Source organism: Bufo gargarizans, chromosome 5, assembly GCF_014858855.1.
Source record: "Bufo gargarizans isolate SCDJY-AF-19 chromosome 5, ASM1485885v1, whole genome shotgun sequence".
Taxonomy (NCBI): domain Eukaryota; kingdom Metazoa; phylum Chordata; class Amphibia; order Anura; family Bufonidae; genus Bufo; species Bufo gargarizans.
In genome coordinates this window covers 12,972,727-12,999,951 of record NC_058084.1, presented here as the reverse complement: position 1 = coordinate 12,999,951, position 27,225 = coordinate 12,972,727, and the positions used below count along the sequence as shown (strand labels likewise).

At 42.4% G+C, this 27,225-nt stretch overlaps 1 protein-coding gene across 1 annotated transcript in view; it reads left to right on the top strand.

The window, feature by feature from the left end:
* The window catches only part of COL22A1 (collagen type XXII alpha 1 chain), a 305,779-nt gene that overhangs the window by 67,257 nt on the left and 211,297 nt on the right, over positions 1 to 27,225 (top strand). The window contains exons 4-5 of the mRNA XM_044294919.1: positions 18,959 to 19,033; positions 24,609 to 24,720. Coding sequence (XP_044150854.1) covers positions 18,959 to 19,033; positions 24,609 to 24,720 — 187 coding nt within the window. The remainder of the gene's footprint in view (positions 1 to 18,958; positions 19,034 to 24,608; positions 24,721 to 27,225) is intronic.

Genomic DNA, 27,225 nt, shown 5'->3' with positions numbered 1-27,225 from the left:
TCGATCCAGAGCCCAGTCTATTGACTTTTGTCTCATCGTTCCAAATCACCCGTTTCCAATCTTCTGCTGTCCACTGTTCATACTTTTTGGCAAACTCGGGCCAAGACTTCTTATGATGATATTGAAGTCGAGGCTTCTTCACCTTTTTACATGACAATAATCTGCATAACTAATCATATGCTAAATACAGTAGTTGTAAGTCCAATTTATGTATGAGATAGCCAAGATGATTGTCTATAAAAGGATAGTAGTCTCATGTTCAAAGCTGTAGTGGAGGATGAGATATGGAGCCTGAAAGTCAAAAGTTCAAAACATTGTTACCCCTTTGCTCATTAGTGTATCACCTATGCAGAATTGCAAAGTTAGGGGTGTCCTTCTCAGCTGTAGAGTAGCAGCAAAATTGCCAAGGTGCACCGCTAAGTTGAGAGTAGGGCTTGGTGGTGTGATGGGGCCAGGGGTGCACCTAGCCTTTCTGCTGCCTGAGGTGAAAACTGAAATGACGACCCCCCCCAATTCCAATTTCTTAACTTAATCCCTTTGCCACAATAAAAACGCTCATTGCCCATGGCCCTTCTGCTGTCCCCTCTTTCCCCTACCTGATGCTGCCTGAGGCGGTTGCCTCACCTAGCCTCATTGGTGGTGAACCCCTGGATGGGATAATTTTGCCTGAGGCCCCAAAAATACCAAATCCACCCCTGCACCAAATGTATTAGGAAGCAAGAAGTGTAAAAGGCCGCAAATGATAGCTTAAATATGGCATGCATCATATTTTGTGACTTGTTTACTCCACATTTGAAGCATAAAACTTTTGATCAATCTGTGCCCCAAGTCTGTGGTTTTATCTTGAAAAAAAAAAAAAGTTAAGTAAAATTATCTGATGATAGCTGCATAAACACACATTCCTGTCGAAGGCTCACTCTTATCTTTTCGTGGCCGTGACGTGGTATTTTGTAGCTGCTTTCTCTCAACTTCATACATTGCTACAAAATACAAAACCAAATCCACACAAAATTGCTGCAGTGATCAGACCTGGTCACAAAAAATGCAGACGTGTTATGTCACCGACTCCACCGGTTTCACAGATGATCTTTAAAATGAGACGCAACGAAAATGAAACCTAGCCTGAGTAATCTTGTAATCCTAATCAAGAACCATCTGTCATAGAGGACGAATATATATATAAAAACTATACATACAAGCTGATTTTGGGGCAATAAAATTGCAGATTCTCTTTAAAAGCTTTTTAAATTTTATGCAAATAAATGCTCCCAGTCAGACCAGCTGGTGGAGAAATGTCTACAGAAGGCATTGTCTGTAAGACCCACTATGTCAACTTGATCTCTGTGAGGAGAACCAGTACCACCCGAGTGCTACATCAAAGGCATCTCACCCAGCCAAACAGTACCCTGCTCTGTACAGTACTGTCTAGGGCCAAGAACTAGGATCAAGTCTGTGGTTTGGCTGGTGTCCCTAGTCAAGTTCAAGTGAGCAGGACAATGACTTAAACTGTGGCAACCTCTAGGTTGCGCCTAAAGGTTATGGCCACCTATGGTAGGAATTTCTAGTCATTTCATTTTACTTATTTAGGGCTAAAAATTATTTTTTAAAGTGGTCCTTATTTACCACTGGCTACAGTTTATGTTCTAAAGCCTTTGCTTTTAGTGTATCTGCAGACCATTTATTTCTACCTCACACTAAACCCGTCAGGGAGCTGGTCTGACGGCTCTATGTGTAGCCCTTATCTCTAAACTCCTAACAGCTCATAAACACTAATATAGCTAAATTCTTATCAAACTGCTAAGATTATGGCCTAAAAGAGTGTTTATGAGTAGTCTATGCTGGCCATAGACTTCTATTATGATGGAATGCCTCTTATAGGCTTCCGTGGTGCATGCCGTCATAGAATTCTGTTATGTCCCGTGGTAGCAGAATCCAGAATGGGATTCTTAGATAACCTGAACCTGTACCCCAAACTTAAAAACACAAGTTCGCTCAACACTATTAATGAGCTGTCAGGAGTTCAGAGATAAGAGCCCAGAAGTTTTTGGACAGTCCGTAAAAATAGGCAACTTTTTTCCTCTGTCCGTAAAAAAAAAAGATCTGTCTGTGATTTATTTAGAGGCTGGTGCTAGTTGATTAGGTTATTTTGCTGGTAATTATCATCATTTTACAGCTCACAGTAAATGTTGATGATGAGGTCATGTCAGAATACTGTGCTACAGACATGTATTACTTATAATCGTTATCATTCATTATGGTTTTCTAATTGGACTGTAAAAAAAATTGGTCTGTCCCTGATTTTGGGATATATTGTCTATAAAAAATAAAAATTCTGGTTGGCAACCCTGTAAGGGCCACATATTGAGCCATCAGAGCAGCTCCCTGACAGATTCAGTGTGAGGCAGAGAGCAAATATCTGTAAATGTGAAAGCTGTAGAGGAAAAACTGCTGGAAATTTTTTATAAAGACCAACTGAAAAAATGTGTAGCCCAAATCAGTAAAATGCAATGTTAAAGAGGACCTTTCACCTAAAAAAAAAATGTAAACTAAGAACATAGCTTTACTTACATGCCCCCATTAAGTGTTGATCGTTTTTTCTTTTTTCAAATAGTGCCCCCGTTTGTCCGCTATGCCCCCCCGGAATAATTCCCGCCGTCTATGGTAATGAGCCAGCCTCAAATGGGCTGGCTTTAAAAGTTCTCCTCGGCGTGCCTTCTCTCTTCTCCCTGGCACGGAGCGCATCCAATCAGCGCGCTCCGCTCTTAGCCAGGGAGAAGACGCTCCAGTTCTCGCGAGACTTCAGAGAACTGGAGCGATTTCGTCTATCCGGCTAAGAGCGGAGCGCGCTGATTGGATGCGCTCCGTGCCAGGGAGAAGAGAGAAGGCACGCCGAGGAGAACTTTTAAAGCCAGCCCATTTGAGGCTGGCTCATTACCATAGACGGCGGGAATTATTCCGGGGGGGCATAGCGGACAAACGGGGGCACTATTTGAAAAAAGAAAAAACGATCAACACTTAATGGGGGCATGTAAGTAAAGCTATGTTCTTAGTTTACATTTTTTTTTTAGGTGAAAGGTCCTCTTTAAATCAAAATTGCCCCAAAGGTGTCTGTAGACCCAGTTTTCTTTCTCCTGGACAATTTGCATACTTTTTTTTTTCCTACAGTAAGTAGCATTGCCTGTGAGGTCTCTGTAAGAAGAATCCGTACCCCTTAGGAGCTTATAGCGAGGGAGGTGTGTCTGCTCTCCAGAATGCTTTTAAAAAGTCACAAAAATTAAGAATCAGCAATATTTTGGGCCCATGTGTGCAAAAATGTTGGAATAGTTAGCATTTTTGTACCACGGCAATTTTGAAAATTGGGTGAGAAAATGAGTGTCGTCAGTTATGTTAATTGGTTCTACTCCTGATTTATCAACTGAGACTTTTTTTAAAGTTGCAAAACTTGTCTCAATCTCACTGCTGTAAAGGGATGATGTAGAAGGTGGAGGGACATCTGAAGAAATAAGTGCCAGGGGGGAATTTATCAAAGGTCTGTGCCACTTTTTTGTGCACAGAAAAGTCACAAATTTTGCTACGTCACATATGTCAGCGCTATATAAGTGCATAAAATAAATACATTTATAAATAAACTCAAGATCAGTACAGGATAAGTAATGTAATGTATGTACATAGGGACTGCACCAGCAGAATAGTGAGTGCAGCTCTGGAGTATGATACAGGCTGTAACTCAGGATCAGCACAGCATAAGTAATGTAATGCACACAGTGACTGCACCAGCAGAATAGTGAGTGCAGCTCTGGAGTATAATACAGGATGTAACTCAGGATCAGTACAGGATAAGTAATGTATGTACACAGTGACTGCACTAGCAGAATAGTGAGTGCAGCTCTGGAGTATAATACAGGATGTAACGCAGGATCAGTACAGGATAAGTAATGTATGTACTATAGAAAGGCACAAGGGACAATCATAGATGGGACCATTATAGATGGAAGATATCTGTCACCGAGGTTCCTTGCCTCGGTGAAGTAGGAGCCAGTAGTGCATATGTCCGCAGCAGTTGCTAATGGACACTTTGATAGTTAGCATAGCTGTGAAAAGCTAATCCGGGCCGGCTCTTACTGGGAGCAGCCAAAGTGCAGAGTGGGTGGCTGTTCCCCATTGTCCAGGCCGGGTTTTGACAGGCTTACAAAAAGTCAGCCAGCAGGGTCAGGGGTGTGATTGCCTGGCTGATGGTGGAGCTCTGTGTTTTTGGAGCCGAGTGAAAACCGGAGGGTCTCTGCTGAGAGACAAAGGACAAAGCAAGGTCCCCATCCACTCCATGGGGAGTACGGTACTGTGCCCTAAAACTTCCTATGTGATTGTTCAGATTCAAGACTGAATTGTTTTTCTTTAAGTGTCGGCTAAAGTAAGCTGATCACTACCGCCTGTTGAACTGTGGTGTGCCAACAATAAAAGACATTTATTACTTTGATTTCCACCACTAAAAAGCTACTGTGTATTTATCTGAAGGCTAACAATTGGTGGAGGATGAGGGCACACCCAAGATTGCTTGAAGCAGCAACAAGTTAAATGTCAGAAGCTGTTTTTTCCCCCTCTGGTTGGAGTCTTAAAGGGCCAGTAGCCTAACTTACTGAATGGACTTTTTTGTTGAAAGGAAGTTTTTCCATTGATGTCCTGGGTGAAAGCAGCAGCGGAGCTTCAACAAGAGTCAATGAAAATGGAAGATCTTTTCAAGCAGATGGTGCAGAGAAATCTACAGCAGCAACAGGCATTGGAGCAGCAGCGACAGGCCTTGAAGCAGCAGCAAGGGGCTCATGCAGAGGCAGACTGCAGATGACTTAATAGGCTTGGTAGAGAGGAACTATGCCGTAGAGCCGACCCTAGCTGCCTCAGGATCCTTGAACTCCCCCTACTGGAAGGCACAGGTTGACTCTGAAGTGCAGAAAAAGGGACTAAACCCCCCCCCCCCCAGAGAGGTCATCTGCTGGAGGTGCCATGGCCTGGGACATATGGCAGCCCAATGTCCCATTAGCCCAGAACAAATGGACTGTTCTGTGGGGGAGTAAAGCAGGGTGGACATGGTGCCTGGCTGGGGGTAGTCAATGGGGCACCTCAAGAGCCAGGGGCAGACGAAAGGTACCCTCACTTTGTAATGAATGAAAACTTGTTGTACCGGGTGAGTAAAATCTGGGAACAATTAGTTGAACAGCTCGTGGTTCCTAAAGCATACCGACGCATGGTAATGGACTTGGCACATAGTCATGTATTAGGGGGAACTTAGGGACCGATAAAACTCTTGAAAGGGTTTTGCAGAGGTTTTATTGGCCCGGGTGCTACAGAGAAATTCAGGATTACTGCCAATCCAGCCCTACGTGCCAAGTAACCTCTCCAGTCGCAAACTTCCGCAGCCCTCTAATACCATTACAAATTATCAAGATACCATTTGAGAGAATTGCGATGAATTTAGTCGGGCCTTTGGTAAAATCCACAAGGGGGCACCCATATATATTAGTGGTAATGGATTATGCTACTCGATACCCTGAGGCGGTGCCCTTGAGGAAAGCTACCTCTAAAGTTATAGCCAGAGAACTGTTTCAGATTTTTTCCAGAACAGGGCTGCCCATGGAGATCTTGACTGACCAGGGGACCCCGTTCATGTCCAGGGTCATGCAGGATCTCTGTAAAGTATTAAAAATTAACCAGTTGCGTACCTCAGTGTACCACCCACAGACAGATGGCCTGGTGGAACGCTTCAATAAAACTTTGAAGGCCATGTTGAAAAAAGTGGTTGAGAAAGATGGCCGAGATTGGGATTACCTGTTACCTTATCTACTGTTCTCAATCAGAGAGGTACCCCAAGTGTCAACAGGTTTCTCGCCTTTTGAGTTGTTGTATGGAAGGCATCCACGAGGCCTGTTAGATATCGCTAAGGAAACCTGGGAGAGTGAGGTCACGCCTTACAAAAGTGTCATTGAACATGTGACTACATTGCAGGAGCGAATAGCTCAAATGTCTCCTATTGTGAAAGAGCATATGCTCCAGGCACAGGAGGCGCAAGCAAACATATACAACAGGACGGCCCATCTTAGACAGTTTAGTCCTGGTGACCGGGTTTTAGTCTTAGTCCCCACAGTGGAGAGCAAGTTCCTGGCCAAGTGGCAAGGGCCCTATGAGATAACTGATAGGGTGGGCGAAGTTAACTACCGGGTACATCAGCCAGGTAGGCGAAATCCCTATCAAATCTACCACATCAACTTGTTAAAACCATGAAAGGATAGGGACCCTTCTGAGAGCCCATGTCTGTTGACCCAACTAGACGCCACAATCGACAATGTAAAAATTGCTGAAACCTGTCCCCTTCCCAAAAATACCAATGCCAGCTCCTGTTACAGCAGAATAGGGACTTGTTTACAGAAACCCCTGGCTTAACCAAGGTCGTGGAACATGAAATTCTAACGGAACCTCAGGCGCGAGTAAATTTAAGACCGTACAGGATACCTGAGGCCCGAAGGGAGATAGTTTCCAAAGAGGTCCAGAGAATGTTAAAACTGGGGGTAATTGAGGAATCAAAAGCTGGGTGGTCTAGTCACATAGTGCTAGTCCCGAAGCCCAATGGAGAATGGTGATTTTGTAATGACTACCGAAAATTAAACAAGGTGTCCAAAGTAGATGCTTATCCCATGCCCCGGGTGGATGAGCTCATTGAGAGACTAGGGCCAGCTCGATACATAACGACCCTGGATCTTACAAAGGGATACTGGCAAATTCTGTTGACGAGAGAAGCTAGGGAAAAAACAGCGTTCTCTACACTGGAAGGGTCCTTCCAGTATGTTAGGATGCCGTTCCGGTTGCAAGGGGCCCCCGCCACCTTCCAGAGAGCTATGGACCAAATCTTACGCCCACACCGGGAATATACGGCCGCTTACTTGGATGATACAGTGATCTTCAGTCAAGATTGGGAGAGTCACCTCAGTAAAGTTCAGAGCATCCTAGATGCGCTACGAAAGGCCGGATTCACTATAAATCCAAGTAAGTATGCCATGGGGTTGGAAGAGGCTCGATACTTGGGATGTATCGTAGGAAGAGGTATAATAAAACCCCAAGTAACTAAAGTGAAAGCTATCCAAAAATCGCCCCGCCCACTTACAAAGAAACAGGTCAAAGCCTTACTCGGTATTGTGGGATACTAGAGGAGATTTGTTCCTAAGTTTGCAGAAATAGCAGTACCCCTGACCGACCTTACAAAAGAGGGGAAGTCTGCTGTGATCAAGTGGTCCCCGGAGACTGAAGAGGCCTTCCAAAAAGTTAAATCCGCCCTCTGTAGACAGCCCATCTTGGTAGCCCCTGACTTCTCCCGGGAATTTATTGTTCAGATGCTTCAGAAGTAGGCATAGGGACAGTAATGTCTCAAGTCATAAATGAGGAGGAACATCCCGTGTGTTACCTCAGCAGAAAACTGTTCCCGGTAGAGCGGAATTACTCTATAATTGAAAGGGAATGCTTAGCCATTAAGTGGGCCCTTGATTGTCTCTGATACTATCTCCTGGGACGGAGATTTACACTGGTCTCGGATCATACCCTTCTGAATGGTTAAGAGAGAAAAAGGGTAAGAATGCCCATGTCACCCGTTGGTTTCTAGCCCTACAGGACTTTAGGTTTTCGGTAGAGCATAGGCCGGGCAGGCTACAAGGAAATGTGGATGCCCTGTCCAGAGTACACTGCATGTTTGCTGGAGTTGCTCATACCCCCGGCTTTGGGCAGAGGGGGGGGGGGGTATGTAGAAAGGCACAAGGGACCATTATAGATGGAAGATATGTGTCACCGAGGTTCCTGGCCTCGGTGAAGTAGGAGCCAGTAGTGCATATGTCCGCAGCAGTTGCTGATGACACTTTGATAGTTAGCATAGCTGTGAAAAGCTAATCCGTGCCGGCTCTCACTTGGAGCAGCCATAGTGCAGGGTGGGTGGCTGTTCCCCATTGTCTAGGCTGGGTTTTGACAGGCTTACTAGTGACTGCACCAGCAGAATTGTGAGTGCAGCTCTGGAGTATAATACAGGATGTAACTCAGGATCAGTACAGGATAAGTAATGTATGTACACAGTGACTGCACCAGCCAGGGGCAGAATAAGTGCATGATAGGCCCGGGGCTGTCTACCCAACTTGGGCCCCTCCCTCCATTTTAGTTTAGTTTTTTTTTGTATGAAGAGGCTGCTGTGCTTCATGAGCGCCACAGTCTCTTCCTAGGACATATGACATCTTCAGAATGTACCCCAAATTGGGTCCTAAACTGAAAAATTTGGTCGCCAAATTTAAAATACATATAATTATAATAAAAAAGACATGGAGGAGAATACAGCACCACATACCTGTTACATCCAGTGACATCTCCTGTCATGTAAACCTTCTCTTTCCTGGTCTCCTCCATTTGACCCAGACCACCATGGCAAATTCTTTCAGCCGCATCTCGTCTCTACAGTTTGTAACACAGACACGTTAGATTTCTCAATTTTTCCATCAACCTCCCCATCCTGGTGTCCCCACAGTGTCATCCTGCTGCCACCCCCAATACTGTGCCCGTTGTGCCCCCCAATGCCCCAGGAACTATACTGCTGAAAAAATAGTGACCCTGAAAGATATAATTGGAGTCATTTATCAAACTGGTTTAAAGTAGAACTGGATTTCCAAAAGAGCTGTCAAATATGAAAGGTGGAATCTGATTGGCTGCAATGGGCAACTAAGCCAGTTCTACTTTACACCAGTTTGATAAATTACCCCAAATGTTCCTATAGTGTCCACAGCAGCTATAATGTCCCCTAGAGTGCCCCCAGTAATAATAACACCCTATATTGTGCTCCAGGCAATAATCCCTGTATGGTGTCCCCAAAAATAATAGAATTGCCCCTACAGTGCATTTCCAATAGCAACACCCCCATATAGTAATTTCCACCTCACTGCCCCATATAGTAATCCCCCATAGTAATTTGCCCCCACACAGTAATTTGCCCCAAACTGCCCCCACATAGCAATTTCCCCACACTGTCCCTGCATAGAAATTACCCCACACTGCCTCACATAGTAATTTCCACCACACTGCCACCCATAGTAATTTCCCCCACCCTGTCCCCACACAATAGTTTCTCCCACATCGTAATTTGCCCCCACACTGCCCCCACATAGTAATTTGTCCCCACATAGCAATTTCCCCACACTGTCCTCACATAGTAATTTCCACCACACTGCCCCCACATAGTAATTTGCCCCCACATAGTAGTCACTCCCATAATAATTTGGCCCCACACAGCCCCATATAGTAATTTGCCCCCACATAGTAGTCCCTCCCATAATAATTTGGCCCCACACAGCCCCATATAGTAATTTGCCCCCACACTGCCCCATATAGTAATTTTCCCCCACATAGTAGTCCCTCCCCATAATAATTTGCCCCCAGATAGTATACCATCCCATAATAATTTGCCCTCACAGCCCCCACATCCTCCCCCCTCCCATGTACTCGATGTCTCTTAATATGTCCTACTGTTTGTCCCCCACATGTCCCCCAAAGTAGGCACATGAAATAAAAAATAAAAAAAATGGAAAAAAAATGAAAAGCTAAATACTCACCTATGTCCAGGGCCAGCCGCTTGCTCGCAGAGGAAGGCGGGATGAGGCAGTGCTGCGTCCCGGCACAGGCGCGCGATGACATCATCATGCACGCCTGCATCGGGATTTTACTACCGCATAGGCCTCAGGCCTATTAGGCCTGAAGCCTAGGGCGGTGATCGGCAACAGGACAGGGAGCTATGCGCTCCCGTGCCCCGCCGCAGTATGTGGGCGTTCGGGTTGGCGTTGGGCCCCCCAGCGGTGCTGGGCCCGGGACTGCTGACCCGAACATCCCTATTGTAATCCGCCACTGGCACCAGCAGAATAGTGAGTGCAGCTCTGGAGAATAATACAGGATGTAACTCAGGATCAGTACAGGATAAGTAATGTATTTACACAGTGACTGCACCAGCAGAATAGTGAGTGCAGCTCTGGGGAATAATACAGGATGTAACTCAGAATCAGTACAGGATAAGTAATGTATGTACACAGTGACTGCACCAGCAGAATAGTGAGTGCAGCTCTGGAGTATAATACAGGATATAACTCAGGATCAGTACAGGATAAGTAATGTAATGTACACAGTGACTGCACTAGCAGAATAGTGAGTGCAGCTCTGGGGTATAATACAGGATGTAACTCAGGATCAGTACAGGATATGTAATGTATGTACACAGTGACTGCACCAGCAGAATAGTGAGTGCAGCTCTAGAGTATAATACAGGATGTAACTCAGGATCAGTACAGGATAAGTGATGTATGTACACAGAGACTCCACCAGCAGAATAGTGAGTGCAGCTCTGGAGTATAATACTAGGATGTAACTCAGGATCAGTACAGGACAATTAATGCAATGTACACAGAGACTGCACCAGCAGAATAGTGAGTGCAGCTCTTGAGTATAATACAGGATGTAACTCAGGATCAGTACAGGATAAGTAATGTAATGTACATAGTGACTGCACCAGCAGAATAGTGAGTGCAGCTCTGGAGTATAATACAGGATGTAACTCAGGATCAGTACAGGATAAGTAATGTAATGTATGTACACAGTGACTGCACCAGCAGAATAGTGAGTGCAGCTCTGGAGTATAATACAGGATGTAACTCAGGATCAGTACAGGATAAGTAATGTAATGTATGTACACAGTGACTGCACCAGCAGAATAGTGAGTGCAGCTCTGGAGTATAATACAGGATGTAACTTAGGATCAGTACAGGATAAGTAATGTATGTACACAGTGACTGCACCAGCAGAATAGTGAGTGCAGCTCTGGAGTATAATACAGGATGTAACTCAGGATCAGTACAGGATAAGTAATGTAATGTACACAGTGACTGCACCAGCAGAATAGTGAGTGCAGCTCTGGAGTATAATACAGGATGTAACTCAGGATCAGTACAGGATAAGTGATGTATGTACACAGTGACTGCACCAGCAGAATAGTGAGTGCAGCTCTGGAGTATAATACAGGATGTAACTCAGGATCAGTACAGGATAAGTAATGTAATGTATGTACACAGTGACTGCACCAGCAGAATAGTGAGTGCAGCTCTGAAGTATAATACAGGATGTAACTCAGGATCAGTACAGGATAAGTAATGTATGTACACAGTGACTGCACCAGCAGAATAGTGAGTGCAGCTCTGGAGTATAATACAGGATGTAACTCAGGATCAGTACAGGATAAGTAATGTAATGTACACAGTGACTGCACCAGCAGAATAGTGAGTGCAGCTCTGGAGTATAATACAGGATGTAACTCAGGATCAGTACAGGATAAGTAATGTATGTACACAGTGACTGCACCAGCAGAATAGTGAGTGCAGCTCTGGAGTATAATACAGGATGTAACTCAGGATCAATACAGGATAAGTAATGTATGTACACAGTGACTGCACCAGCAGAATAGTGAGTGCAGCTCTGGAGTATAATACAGGATGTAACTCAGGATCAATACAGGATAAGTAATGTATGTGCACAGTGACTGCACCAGCAGAATAGTGAGTGCAGCTCTGGAGTATAATACAGGATGTAACTCAGGATCAATACAGGATAAGTAATGTATGTACACAGTGACTGCACCAGCAGAATAGTGAGTGCAGCTCTGGAGTATAATACAAGATGTAACTCAGGATCAGTACAGGATAAGTAATGTAATGTATGTACACAGTGACTGCACCAGCAGTTTTGACCCATGTTCAGGTAACAATCAGACTCCAGCTGCTGCTTTTATAAATATCCATGAATGGCAAATTCTCAGTTTCGGACCCTGCAGTATAAATAGCCCCCGCCCAGGTTGAGGGTCAGTTGTGTCTCCAGCTGTTCAGTCCTCTGAAAATATCCAAGAACAGTGGAAGCTTCTTGATATTCTACCTTCTTGAGATCTTTATAGGTAATGATCTTCTGGAGGACAGTAGGGCCGTGTGTCAGCATTACTTGTGCCATTAGGACGGCTGTGATGGAGAGGAGGGTGCATTAAAACCTCGGACGTCTGAGCCGTCAGAGGGAGGTGATCTGTGTCCGCCATATTGTAGGAGGTTGAATCTCTTGGGTCTCAATGCAAATTCTGCACCTGACCCCAACCTACCATGTGCCATTCACTACTGGCAGAGGGGTGTTTATACCCCCCACCCTCCCTCGGGCTCCAGGTGAGACCACTGCCTCTGCTACTCCTTATCTCACAAGGGCATGGAAGGTGGAGAGGCCCATAAAGGGGAGCCGATCCGGGTTTGGTGGGCTATGCTTCTATGTCATGGCCCGTCATCATCTGAATGCTGACATGTAATACTACATTTCCCTGCAGGGGGCGCTATAGGGGAATTTCCTGATTAACTGTAGCTTTCCAGGGAAAAATCAGCTGTTTGCTGGGCTGCCAGGGGTGAAAACTCCAACGTATTGTATGTAGTCACAGCAATATATGGTATTACACTATATTATGCACTAGTACATTATACTAGATTATACTTTATACCATTATATTATACTATATTTTTTAACACACTATTACATAATACTACTTCATATTGTATGCTTTTATTTGATATTACACTGCTACACTATACAGTCTATACATTGTGTGTTATACCATGTCACACACTGTTACATTATACTATATTATACATTATTACATTACATTATATTGTATACTATCATTTGATATTACAATATATTATACACTATTACGCTATACAGTCTATACATTGTATAGTATTATATCATACACTATTATATTACATTATACTATATTATACTATAATGTATAATATACTATTGCCTTATACTAAATAATATTGTATTACTATTATTTTATATTACGCTACTACAGTATACATTATATTGTATTATATTATATCATACACAATTACATTATTCTATATAGTAATTTATTACATTATGCTATATATTATAATACACTTACATTATATTCTATACTATCATTTTATATTACACTATATTATACACTATTACATTACCTGATACTATATTGTACATTATTACATTCTATAAAATTATACTAAATTATATTGTATATTATTATTTGATATGACACTACAACACTATGCGGCCTATGCAGTATACTATATTACACACCATGTGCACCACATTACATCACCATATACATCATATTATACAATATTATATCTTTACATCATATTTTATATCATTCCATTTAGCACACAATCTACAGTACAGCGATTTCCCAGTGTCCCCGGCGCTGCGCTGTTATAAATGCTTCCTCGCTGTCATTCTGTAATACAATGTGACATATCTGTGACAATACAAGGGACAAGGACCAGAAAAGGCTCCTTTTGTGAGGGCGCAGCGCCCTGGTGATGAGTCGTCCGCTTCTCCTTGTACAAAGGAAACCGTTCGGGTGGGAAGAGAACACAAAGGAAAGGGAGTCGGATTTTCTTTTGTCCGCACTTTTTGTCCTGAGAAGGATTTGTCGTTACGTTACATCTAGCCGATGAATTAGGAAACCTCCAGAAGAGGCACCGAGGAGGCACCAGGGAGACAAGCCAGGCGCCTCCTCTAGGCAGTTGTAGACAGATGTGTAACTGTAAGCTTCTGGGCCCCACAGAGTAAAATCTGTGATAGGGCCCCACACCTTCCATGTGATGTGTATAATTCTGGTCCACTGATTTGGGGCAAAGAGAGTTTTGGTGCAGAACCTGTACTACTTCTATTCTGATACAATATGAGTGTCAGTCTTTACTGTAGTCAAATCATTCTATTCATGAACTAAGCAGTTCAGTAAGAACAGGCTATAAGTCCTACCAGGCAGCGGAGTGCATGAAATTGGGGAGGAAGATCGAACAAAGTTAAAGGGATGGTCACAAAGAATGGCAATGCAATGTACCGAGATTCATCTAAATGTATAGTAATAATATAATAACTATTAGATACAATGGAAGGTAAAACTGTAAGGGGGAATTTTATACAAACTTTGTAACAATGTAGCCACTTGTATTACCTGCAGTACCACTGTTCACCACTACCAGAGGAAATATTTTCCATGGGCATCTATGCAACAGCGCCCCCACGTGTGATCGAAAACAGAGCTAAAATACATATCTGTACATAATGTCATAAATGACATCACAAAGCTGGTTTTAAATCACCAATAAGTAGTTTTACATTTATTTTATTATTTTCCAAGTTAGATCTAAAGAGGATATTCACATCAGTCCAAACTATTAGTCTGGGTCGTGTTTTCAGAACATGACCCCAATACATTGTTATTGCTGCAGTGACGCCTGCTGGTCAGTAGAGGTAGTGCTTAAACTAAAATAAAAACTTCTGGCTAAATTAGCATTTTTTTTTTTTGTTGCTTAGTTTGTCCTGCTGGTTCACGTAGTAGAAGAAAGTTAAAGGCTATGGGGGGCATTAATCATTTGATATTGTTTTCGTGTCACATTTAAGTCTGGTTTTGAGTTGTGTGGTTGCACAAAATTTATGAAATGGTGCACAGATTTCATGCATTTGGTGCAACAGCATTGTGTTGTATGACTTAGTACACCAGGGGGCTGCTTGGTGTAGGATGCGACTTTTCTAAGGTTTTTCTTCGACTTTTCAAGTGTTAGGCCCCTTTCACAGGAGCGAGAATTCCACGCGGGTGCAATGCGCGACGTGAACGCTAAGAAGATAAAGGATGAGCGACCCGGGACCCCATTCACTTTATTATTTTCTATTATAACATGGTTATACAAGAAAATAATAGCATTCTTAATACAGAATGTTAAGTAAAATGTCCCTTGAGGGTTAGAAAAAATAATAAAAAAATAACTCACCTCATCCACTTGATCGCGCAGCCGTTATTGTCTTCTTTCTACTTGCAGGACCTGCAAAAGGACCTGCGATGACGTCAGTGCAGGTCCTTTTGCAGGTCCTGCAAGAAGAAAGAAGACGATAACGGCTGTGCGATCAAGTGGATGAGGTGAGTTATTTTTTTATATATTTTTTTAACCCTCAAGGGACATTTTACTTAACATTCTGTATTAAAGAATGCTATTATTTCCCTTATAACCATGTTATAACGGAAATTAATAAATTCTACAGAACACCGAACCCAGACCCGAACCTCAGCGAAGAAGTCCGGGTCTGGGTACCACAGTCAGTTTTTTATCACACGCGTGCAAAACGCATTAAACCGCTTTGCACTCGAGTGGAAAAAACTAAACACAATCACAGAAAAAACTGACTGAAATTGCGTGCGCACTCGCGCGGGTTTTCCGCATTGTATCTGCAAAGCATTCGGCCCTCATCCGCGACGCTCGTATGAAAGATGCCTTACAGATAGTAAATGTGCCATAATCCAGGTCTAATCTCACTTTTCTGCCTTAAACATAGACCACTTCGAAAAATGGTGTGTCTCCTAGATGACGTAAAAAAAAACTCGCAATAGGCCTGTCATACGGCATTTTTACACCAAAAACCTTATGTCTGGCTTGATAAATGTCCCCTATGTTCTTTTTGTTTTGTTTCAGAAACAGCACCACTCACAGGCTGCACATGGTATCACAGTATTCACGCAAATCAGACTGAGATGCAATACCAGACATAAGCCAGGGACAAAAGTGGCACTGCTTAAAAAAAAACACAGAATTTTTGGCTAAATCTGGACAACCCCTTTAAGGGAGTCTCTTGCCTTTGAACTAATATGTATGATGGTAATTTGAGAGTCTGGGCCACTGCAACGTCTGGGGTACGGAGGGGCCAGATTTTGGAATGGGTTTGATCCCTGGCTTGTTGTTCAGTGGTGGTGACACCTGCTGCTAGGACTGTCTAGACTGGATACAACTGTAGCAAACCCTCAGCTGTAAGTACATCTAGGCATATCTAGAAATATATGCCTTAAATGTCCTATAGGTGCTGGTCCACTTGGACTCATCTCTAGAATGGGGCGCAAGTTTCAGAGGTCAAGGAGACCAAAGCGTGACTTGGATCACCTACTGGCTATCTTTTATTTTTATTTATTAAAACATATACCTTTATTGATTCTATTTTAAAATTCCTCAGAGTGAGCAGTGAGACTGTAATTTCCACTGTGTATTTCTCTTCTCAATACACATCACATAGTAGGATAGCACCTGATATACTTTCTCAGGGCTCGCCCTACTGGCCAATATCTCTGCAGCAACTTTGTGTTTAGTTGCCTATAAATCTCTGCTTTAACTGCTCACTAGCTCAGTCTGAACTAAAAAATTATTAATGCTCCCACATCCCTACATGTTTCGCCGAACTTCGGCGTCCTCAGGGGATAATGCAGGTTTGCATTGGAAGGGGGGATCCCTGAATATTATAGGTTCGGTTCCTATGGGTGGGGTTTGAATAACCTATCAAGGCTAGGCTCTCTATGATTGGCATTGGTAGCAGCCAATCCCTGTTTTATTCCCGTATCAGTTGTCCACGTCACCCTGCTTGCACTGGTGACGTGGTCTGGCCACTCCCCTTTTACCTCCGTCACTTCAGCTTCCACCAGTGACGTTCCCGGGCCTCGGTCGGATGGCGTGTGTAGTTCCGGTGCATAGATATCCACGTCATTCGTCCCTTATTGGTGACCTTTTCCTCGGCGCCGGGCACTCTAGGATGACGTCTATTTTCTATCATCGTCACGGATTCCATCTACGCATGCGCCGGTACTTAGAGTAAATTTTATGTTATTATGTCCGATATTTTGAAGTATTATGCGCCTGTGTTCAACCATGCCTTTGATGGAGATTTTATCATCAGGAGTATTGTGAATATGAAGTTTTATTCTGCCAGGTGCTGTCACACTTCGGTGTGGGAGGGAAACACCACACCAAGCATAGGAGGGAAGGGGGGACCAGGGAATCAGGCCTGAGAACTAGGGAAGGAAGATGGACACCTCCTAGTGAAAACCTCCTAGTGAAAACCCTAATCAAAATCCTGACTGAGTTCCCACGCAGGAATACCTAGAGTCCTATCAAGCCCTATAGGACCCTGGAACTAATGGCAGGGGCAAGACTACCTGTTCCTCCAAATGGAAGGATGAGCAGGAGTCTCCTACAGGCCTAATACAAACAATAGGGAACTGCAACACACAGAACCCAAACAAAATACAAAAGGGAAAGGAAAAACTTTACTTCAAAGGAGCACTGGAAGGACAAGGAACTCAGCTGAGATCCAACCGCAATCTATCCAAAGGTCCAAACAGAAGCTATAAACCGCACAGCATTGTGGGAGAAGCTACTATAAATAGAGAAGGTTAATTGACCCTAATAGCCACACCTGGGGAAAGAAGGTGCGGCAAGCACCAGAAACAACACAGACGTAATTTGATCCAAACGGAAAACATGTCGAATCAAACCACGTGTTGCAAGCCTCACCGTTCTCCTGTCACGGGAACGTCCGTGACAGGTGCTGCTCCTGCAAGGTCTCCTGGTTGGATGCTACAGCTGTCACTCAGAAAAAATGGGTGGGGCTGTAAAGCAGTTCAATGCAGGGAGCTCCGCCTCCTGAACACTTGCAGGAGCAGAATCTGGCAGAATAAAAGTTCATATTCACACTACTCCTGATGATAAAAGGTCCACAAAATATATGTTTGTTGTGCTCTCCCCAGCCCATACCTGGAGCTGTCAGCAGTTTTGCAAACTCAAAACTGCTGACAGACTCTCTTTATATAAATATTGGCCAACCATCTAATGTTGTGGGGCCTTCCAGCTCCCCCATGGCAGATATTAGGGGAGAGAAGATTCTGACATGTTTGATGTCAATATGCCAGATCATTTTGCGTTTGGAAAATTATACCGTCTCTCCCATTCGCAACACATGTGTGCGCCAGCTGAGCCGTGCATGCATATGTATTGTGCTATTGAATTAACTGAATTCAGAAGAATAAAAAAAGATTACAAAGTTGACAAAAGTAAAGTAAAATAAATTGTAAAACAGTTGTAAGAACGTGCAAGCAACACGAGAGCAATCTGTGTTCTGGCAGCGGAGACGTTTCCTGCCCTAGTAAATAGCGGCTGTGCAGACGGGGACAGCTGTGCGGCTGCCACTCCTTTAATATGACCCTTGGAAATAGCTCGTGTGTTCCAGCTGACAGCACCGGCTGCCTGCCAGCGTGCTATTTAGTCCCTGGAACAGAAGTCTTTGGTTCATTATCTGAACCGATGCTAAACTTTCAATCAGAGTAATTTTCTCAAGTCTCTCACAACGTACAGCAAAGGGAGTCATTAAGGGCGTCAGGAGCGGTTATTTGAAGCGCTCGCTAATTAAGCCTTTGCGGAAAGTTTCCTTCTTGGTACGTCAGGTTGTCGTACTGTACGAATGATCCTCAAGTGGAAAGAGGTTTCATCGAAAAACTCCAAAAATACCCAGACTTCAGACACTAGTAGGAGGAGGAAGTGGTGAGGAGCAGGAGAATTAAAGGGATTCTCCATCTTTAGGAAGCAACCTCCTCTAAGTATGTGAGTAATGAAATGATGGTATCATGTCACCACTTTCATAAGCTTGATGTCAATCAATGGAATCATTATTGTTTAAATTTAGAAGGGGAAAACATGTCTTAATCAACCAAAACTGACGAGTTCTGTGGAATCGGCTGAACATTAAATGTGATAAATCCTTCCCCAGTGTCTGGATTTGCTGTATTGGAACTGGCTGTGGTATGTGCCCACTGTGGTGTGTGATCCCCACACCCAGACGTCACTCACTCAGCACCTAGGACTGTGTAAGTGAGCGCTGAAGTTCTTTTCAGGACGTACCGTAGATTATATAGAGTGAGGAATTCCAGATACGGGAAATGTAGGGCTGAGAGTGAAGAGTGTGTACTGGTGTAATGCTGTGTATAAATGCTATAACCGTCACTTCATCTCCTTTTTTCCAGACGTCCTTTGTCCAAATGTGAAAGTTGAGGGCGATCGTTTTAGACACAAGAATGGAGAAAAAGATGAAATTCCAGGTATGAATTGTGTGCTCTGCGGGAACTGTAATAATGATAATAATTAGATAAAAGTAGAAAACAATAATATTTATTAATATTTCTATTATTACTATTTTTAGTCTATGATAATAATTTTCATTAGTTTTGCAATTCTTAATCATAAAATGTTATAAGATTCATATTTCATACTATTATATGATATTACTATGAAAAATTTACTAGCTTTCCCTCTGAGGATACAGTCCCGACAGTAATTGAGAGTCTTTCCTCTATGAGGAGACGGTCCTATCAGAAATTGACAGCCTTCCCTCTATGAGGAGACGACTGACAGTCTTCTCTCTATGAGGAGGACGTCCTATCAGTGACTGACTGACAGCCTTCCCTCTATGAGAAGACGGTCCCATCAGTAATTGACAGCCTTTCCTCTATGAGGAGGAGGTCCTATAAGTGATTGACAGCCTTCCCTCTATGAGGAGACGGTCATATCAGTAACTGACAGCCTTCCCTTTATGAGGAGACAGTCCTATCAGTGATTGACAGCCTTCCCTCTATGACTATGTATACAGAGAGAGCTGTCAATCACTGATAGGACCTCCTCCTCATAGAGAGAAGGCTGTCAGTCACTGATAGGACCCCCTCCTCATAGAGGGAAGGCTGTCAATTACTGATAGGACTGTCTTCTCATAGAGGGAAGGCTGTCAGTCTCTTATAGGACCTCCTCCTCATAGAGGGAAGGCTGTCAGTCACTGATAGGACCCCCTCCTCATAGAGGGAAGGCTTTCAATCACTGATAGGACCTCCTCCTCATAGAGGGAAGGCTGTCAATCACTGATAGGACCGTCTCCTCATAGAGGGAAGGCTGTCAGTCACTGATAGGGCCTCCTCCTCATAAAGGGAAGGCTGTCAGTCACTGATGGGACCGTATCCTCATAGAGGGAAGGCTGTCAATTACTGATAGGACTGTCTTCTCATAGAGGGAAGGCTGTCAGTCTCTTATAGGACCTCCTCCTCATAGAGGGAAGGCTGTCAGTCACTGATAGGACCCCCTCCTCATAGAGGGAAGGCTTTCAATCACTGATAGGACCGTCTCCTCATAGAGGGAAGGCTGTCAGTCACTGATAGGGCCTCCTCCTCATAAAGGGAAGGCTGTCAGTCACTGATGGGACCGTATCCTCATAGAGGGAAGGCTGTCAGTCACTGATAGGACCCCCTCCTCATAAAGGAAAGGCTGTCAATTACTGATAGGACTGTCTTCTCATAGAGGGGAGGCTGTAAATTACTGATAGGACTGTCTTCTCATAGAGGGAAGACTGTCAGTCTCTTATAGGACCTCCTTCTCATAGAGGGAAGGCTGTCAGTCACTGATAGGACCTTCTCCTCATAGAGGGGAGGCTGTCAATTACAGATAGGACTGTCTTCTCATAGAGGGAAGGCTGTCAGTCTCCTATAGGACCTCCTCCTCATAGAGGGAAGGCTGTCAATCACTGATGGGACCCCCTCCTCATAGAGGGAAGGCTGTCAGTCACTGATGGGACCGTATCCTCATAGAGGGAAGGCTGTCAATCACTGATGGGACCCCCTCCTCATAGAGGGAAGGCTGTCAGTCACTGATGGGACCTCCTCCTCATAGAGGGAAGGCTGTCAGTCACTGATGGGACCCCCTCCTCATAGAGGGAAGGCTGTCAGTCACTGATAGCACCTCCTCCTCATGGAGGGAAGGCTGTCAGTCACTGATAGGACATCCTCCTGGACTTCATGCCCAAAATGAGCAGAAATTCATACATTACAAGTTTTACTGAATCTTTTCCCATAAAACTATATATCAGTATCGGCCCCTCCTGCTCTATAATATGCTGCCTGCAGATTCATTTACTTTTTCAGGGTCTCAGGTTCCCTTTAAATATTTCAATGTCTTATTAATACTTTTCGAATTACTAACCATAATTATAGCGAGTGTTGTAACGAAGGTTCAGCAACATAATATCTATTACCTCTTATTGTGGAAGACATAGATAATCTGTCAGCAGATACACAACTGACGTGAGTCACTCAGATCTGAATCGTTCATTACAGCCAATATTAGAAAGCAGAGAATATAATTGGACCCCGGGGCCCCTAATCGTGACTTTTTACGGATTCATCTGAAGGTCTCCCAGCAGGAGATCTCACATAACATACTGTGGTTTATTTCCAGAATCATCTAATAGCAGTGACAGAAATATGATTTTCTCTAATTCCGGGACTATAAATAGTAGATAAACCATCTGGACCAGAGAATATTGCTTTTTATAGACGTTGGACGTAAACCTGGTATTATACGTCCGCTTCTACTACAGATTTAGTTCAGAGCAGGTTTACTGGAGTGACATCCAGAGAGGAAAGCAGAGCGCTGAACACGTCAGCCATGTCTATAGATAGCAGAGGTCCTACTGGATGAGATGTCCATGGCATTTTCTGCTATATCTACACCATAGTACTCAGGGCATGGTTGGGGAAACATGGGGGGCTGATCATTTGGACTCACTAATAGTATAACATAGTAGACACCAAAATATTAGAAATTGCACTTAAAAATCTAAGAACATACAAAAACAAAAAAAATCCTTAGTTGCAATTAATACAAAAGTAATATTGTTTAAAATATTTTATAATTGAAAAGTCAATGTAAATATGACAATTTAATTAATTACACAAGAATCCTAGAATTAAAAATTATTTTGAAAAATATGTACTGAATAAGGGTCTTAATAAGCATCTTAATTATAGTATCAACATATAAATCTGTGCAAAATACCAAGAGCTATGACTATCCTATAGCTGCTACAGTGCAAATAAACTAAAAAAAATGCTCTTAATATAAATATACTGTATGTGCCACACTATAAAGTGCAAAAAGGAACCAGTAAAGTGCAATTGCAAACATCCACAGAAAATATATATATATATACTGTATATATTAACTAACAAAATTAAATAAGCAACAAGTGAGCACAAGCTATAGCATATTGTACTCACTTGCTGCTTGCTTAATTTTGTTAATAAATATATTTATTTTTATATATTTTTTTCTGTGTATTTTTGCACTTTTTTATACTGTATTTATATTGAAACCATTTTTTTTTAGTTTGTTTTGCTGTAACAGCTATAGGATAGTCATCACTCTTAGTATTTTGCACAGATTTATATGCTAATACCGTAATTAAGATGCGTATTGAGTACATATTTTTTAATTATTGGATTTTTGTGTAATTAATTAAATTGTCACATGTACATTGGCATTTTTAATAATAAAATATTTTAAATGATATTACAGTTGTATTAATTGCAACTAAGGATTCTTTTTTTTCGTATAATATGCTGCCTTAGGAATACTACCATACAGAACTTCAGAATATCAGTTCCCATATAATACTGCCATATAACGCTTATATGACAATGCTGTATAGCAAAGACTGTAAGACGTACTGTAATTGTATCAGCAGTGCCTACATAATACTGCCATATAGGGCTGACATCAAAATACTATATAATGAAGATGTAACAGTACCATATAGTACTAACATATTGCAGATATTTAGTACTTACGTAATAATGCCATATAGTGAAGACATAAACATAATGCAGTACAGTACTTCCATACAGTAACTATAACAATGCTATATAGCAAAGAAATACTGTAATCTTACCAACAGTGCCTACATAATACTGCCATACTGGGCTTACATCACGATGCCATATAATGAAGACATAACAATGTTTAGTACTAACATAATAATGCCATATAGTGAAGGCATAAACATGCTTCCATATAGTAACCACATAATACTGCTATGTAATCCCTACATAATATTGTCATATATTGAATACTGTACCTTACAGCACCCCACAATACTAACTTATAGTTCTTACCTAGAAAATGCCAGATAGTGAGGACATAAACATAACAGTTCCATACAATGCTCACATAATATTGCCATATAATGCTTACATAATAATGTCATACAGTGAAGACCTTAAAGTACCTGCATAATACCTGCATACAACACTGACATAATAATACCACATAGCGAAGACATACTGTACACATACTGTATTACTGCCTTATAGGACTTACACAGTGCCATATAGTGAAGATATAACAGTACAGTATACAGTACCAATATAATCCAGCTATTTAGTGCTTAATTAATGTCACATAGTGAAGGCATAAATATAACACTTCCATACAGTGCCCACATAACACTGTCATATAGTGTAGACCTCACATCACTCACATAAAACCGACATATCGTACGTACCTAGTAATGCCATATAGTGATGACCTTAGACTATCTTACAGTGCCCACATACTGCTGTTATATGGTGCTTAAATTATAATGCCCTTTTGTGCACACATAACACATACAATACTAAAATAACAGCGATATGTTGTGCTCAAATAATAATGCTATATTGACCTCACAAGCAAGAAAGTCACATAGCGTTCGAGTCACAACAAAAAATCTGTAACGGAATTAAGACCTCCCCTCCCCTCATGGTGTTTACATTGGGCTTCTTCAAGGACCAGGGCCTAGGTGCTATGTCTACATCTGTAGATAAAATCTCTAGATAAAAGTTTAGGAAGCCTAAAATAATTGGTGACTTGCAAAATATACAAAAAGAGACACCTTCTGTCAAGAATTGCTGTTTTGCTTGTAATACCCTGTCTGACCACATGATGTGCTGTAAACAAAAAGCACAAACACTGGCTGCAGACATGAGTAGTGAAGAATGTTACAGCACCACCTAGTGGTAGGAAGGGTTAGTGCTGACTACTGTTTCATAGGTCCATCATCTCCAAGCACTTCGGTACTAGGAAAATCATATTTTTTTCGTTTTTTGTGGTTCAGGTCTCATACATTTTTCCTTCCATTCGATGTGCATTAAGAAACAGAATATAGATAAATTGCAGGGAGGGAGATTTGCTTTGACAATAAGTTTTAATTATATGGACATTAATTCAGTTTCGCATAAACCACCGAACGTATATCTATAAGATCGCGGTGTCCTCAGCTCCGGAAAGTCACATGATTAATGGCGGATCCCAGGCCTTGCATATTACAACCGCTAATAAGACATAACTTTGGGAAATGAGTAATATCCATATGCATCGCAGGAAGTGACCTTCGCATCGGCGCAGAGGTCAAAAGCCTTTATTCATTTCCAAGAAAAGGCTGCCCTGAAACGACCCAAAGATGAGGATGATAAGTCACTGACGCGTCGTAACAGGATCAGACAGGATGGTTATGGGAATTAAGAGAATTCTAATAGTCATTTACCGTATCTCCTGCTATGTACAATAGATAGATATGAGATAAATATTAGATAGATGGATACTATAGACATTAGATAGATAGATTTTGATCTTCACCATTCTTTCATATTGAGATCACTCGTATTTGTACCACCATCTTGAATAATCTCTTGGAAGGTGCTGGTCCATCTTGCTGAGATCCACCATCTTCTAGGTGGCACCAGAAGGTTTTCTTCTATCTGGAAGTTTTATGGTCTATAAGGTATAACCTGTTTTCCGTGTTGTCTCTTCTTATGACAGGCTTTGACCTCATGGAGTTATTCAACATACAAGACGTCATTGGAGGGAGAGAGACCGGGGTGCAAAGCTCCTACGTGCGTCTAGGGACATTCCCCATCGTACAGAGAACTGAGTGAGTCCACCACATGGCTGTCCATGGGTCCTAGACATCTGAATATTTTTACGATTGTTTAGGGATTCACTTTTCCTATTCAGTGGTATTGTCAAGAAGCAAGTCCTTAGCAAGCTATCCATCTCTGGTTAGGTCTTCAGGTCAATGCCAGGCTGGCGCAAAATTAAAGGTAGGGTGGATCAATGAGACCTGGGTGTAATGTGGCCATTCTTACTGCTGTAATAGGTACATTGTCTATAAGAATACATGTGGATGGAGAACTCTGTGCAGTAGTTTAGCTAAAGAGGGAGCAGAGGTAGTGTTCTCTGCAAGTTCAGAGCCCATACTGCACTCTGAAGCACCATTAACACCTGTATCATAAATGGTGCGAGTAGATGGTGGGTCTGGCAAGGTCAAGCAAGTCGGCAAGTACACAGCTTTACTCAAAAACAACAGTACGAGAAGGAGTTACCTTGAAGAACTGAATAGTGGGCCATCCTTAGTTGTGGGCAACTCAACTTAAAGCCCCTCAAACTTGATTGTGCATGGGTGCCCCAAACACAAGATCTCCATTTATCAAACTTCTCAAGAGTTTTATTCATTAAAGGGTTTTTGTCACTAAAACTTTTAAACATTTGTTAAACCAGCACCTGGATCTGAATATTTTTGTAATTGTATGTAATTAAAAATGTTGTATAGCCTCTGAATTATTTAATGAATTCCATCTGTATGGCGCCACCTTCTGTTTGTTGTTTTCCTTATTTCTTGTCCACCTTACTGAGGTGGTCGCACGCGCTCAGTTTAACTCTTTAGCCATATCTGCTGTTAGAAGCTGTGACAGTCAGACCTCTTTCACACGAGCATTACGGATTCTCTCAGGGTCTAGTCAGGAAAAAACTGATAGTTTTGCACGCCAGTTCTATCGGTTTTGTCTGCAATCACATTTAGCGTTTCCGCGCAGGTGCAATCAGGTTTTGATGTGTTTTCTTACGAAAAACTGAAGAATAACAATCTACCATCTTTTGGCAACCATCAGTAAAAAACGCATTGCACCCTGACGGAAAACTCTCTTGTGTGAAAGAGGCCTTACATGGAAAGAGCTAAGCAGAAAGGACATGCCCCCAGATGAACCGCTGGAGCATTGAATGGGGAGATCTATTAATCCATATGAGGTCCAGGGCTGGTTTTGGCTTTGTTAGAAGGAGGTTATGACAACCTCCTTCTAACAAAGCCAGAACCAGCCCTGGACCTCATATGGATTAATAGATCTCCCCATTCAATGCTCCAGCGGTTCATCTGGGGGCATGTCCTTTCTGCTTTAGCTCTTTAGTCCTATATGATGTCTGTTTTTATTTTTTTTACATCAATCAAGATCTTGATGTAAAGATCTGTATGTGACTTGCATAGCATGGGGCAGCGATATCTAAGTCCCATCACATAATAATAGAGCAGTCAATGCCAGATTCCTTCACACCCACCTAATAACCCTTCGCAACATACTGATCGTGCCTTATGTATTGTGCGACAGACGGAAGGAACTCAGCATAAGAATGTCAAATGTCAATATATTCATAGACTGAGAGAAAAATGAAAATGACCCGTCAGCAAAAAAAAATCTACAGGAGCCCATAGTTCTCAAGATGTTTTTTTCTTTTAATTCCCTGGCCTCTGTCTCCTTGATAGTTGGTGAATCTGATACATATGTACAGGGCTGTAATACAAATGGTAAAACGAAAAACCCCAGAACAGTCAAGAAAAATGAATTCATCAACCAATACAAATAAGAGAGGCAGTTAAGAAAAATGAATTTGGTAAAAAATAAATAAATTATAAAATATAAAAAAAACTACGTGTTATAACTTAAAAAAAAAGACCACAAGCAAACTGAATACATCTGCTAATCTGCTAACGGGAAAAAGACACATGTGATGTCACTGCAGTTATCTGAAGGAAGCACACTTGTGATGTCACAGCAGTTATCTGAAGAAAGCACACTTGCGATGTCACAGCAGTTATCTGAAGAAAGCACACTTGCGATGTCACAGCAGTTATCTGAAGGAAGCACACTTGTGATGTCACTGCAGTTATCTGAAGGAAGCACACTTGTGATGTCACAGCAGTTATCTGAAGGAAGCACACTTGTGATGTCACAGCAGTTATCTGAGGGAAGCACACTTGTGATGTCACAGCAGTGATCTGAAGGAAGCACACTTGTGATGTCACAGCAGTTATCTGAAGGAAGCACACTTGTGATGTCACAGCAGTTATCTGAAGGAAGCACACTTGTGATGTCACAGCAGTTATCTGAAGAAAGCACACTTGCGATGTCACAGCAGTTATCTGAAGGAAGCACACTTGTGATGTCACTGCAGTTATCTGAAGGAAGCACACTTGTGATGTCACAGCAGTTATCTGAAGGAAGCACACTTGTGATGTCACAGCAGTTATCTGAGGGAAGCACACTTGTGATGTCACAGCAGTGATCTGAAGGAAGCACACTTGTGATGTCACAGCAGTTATCTGAAG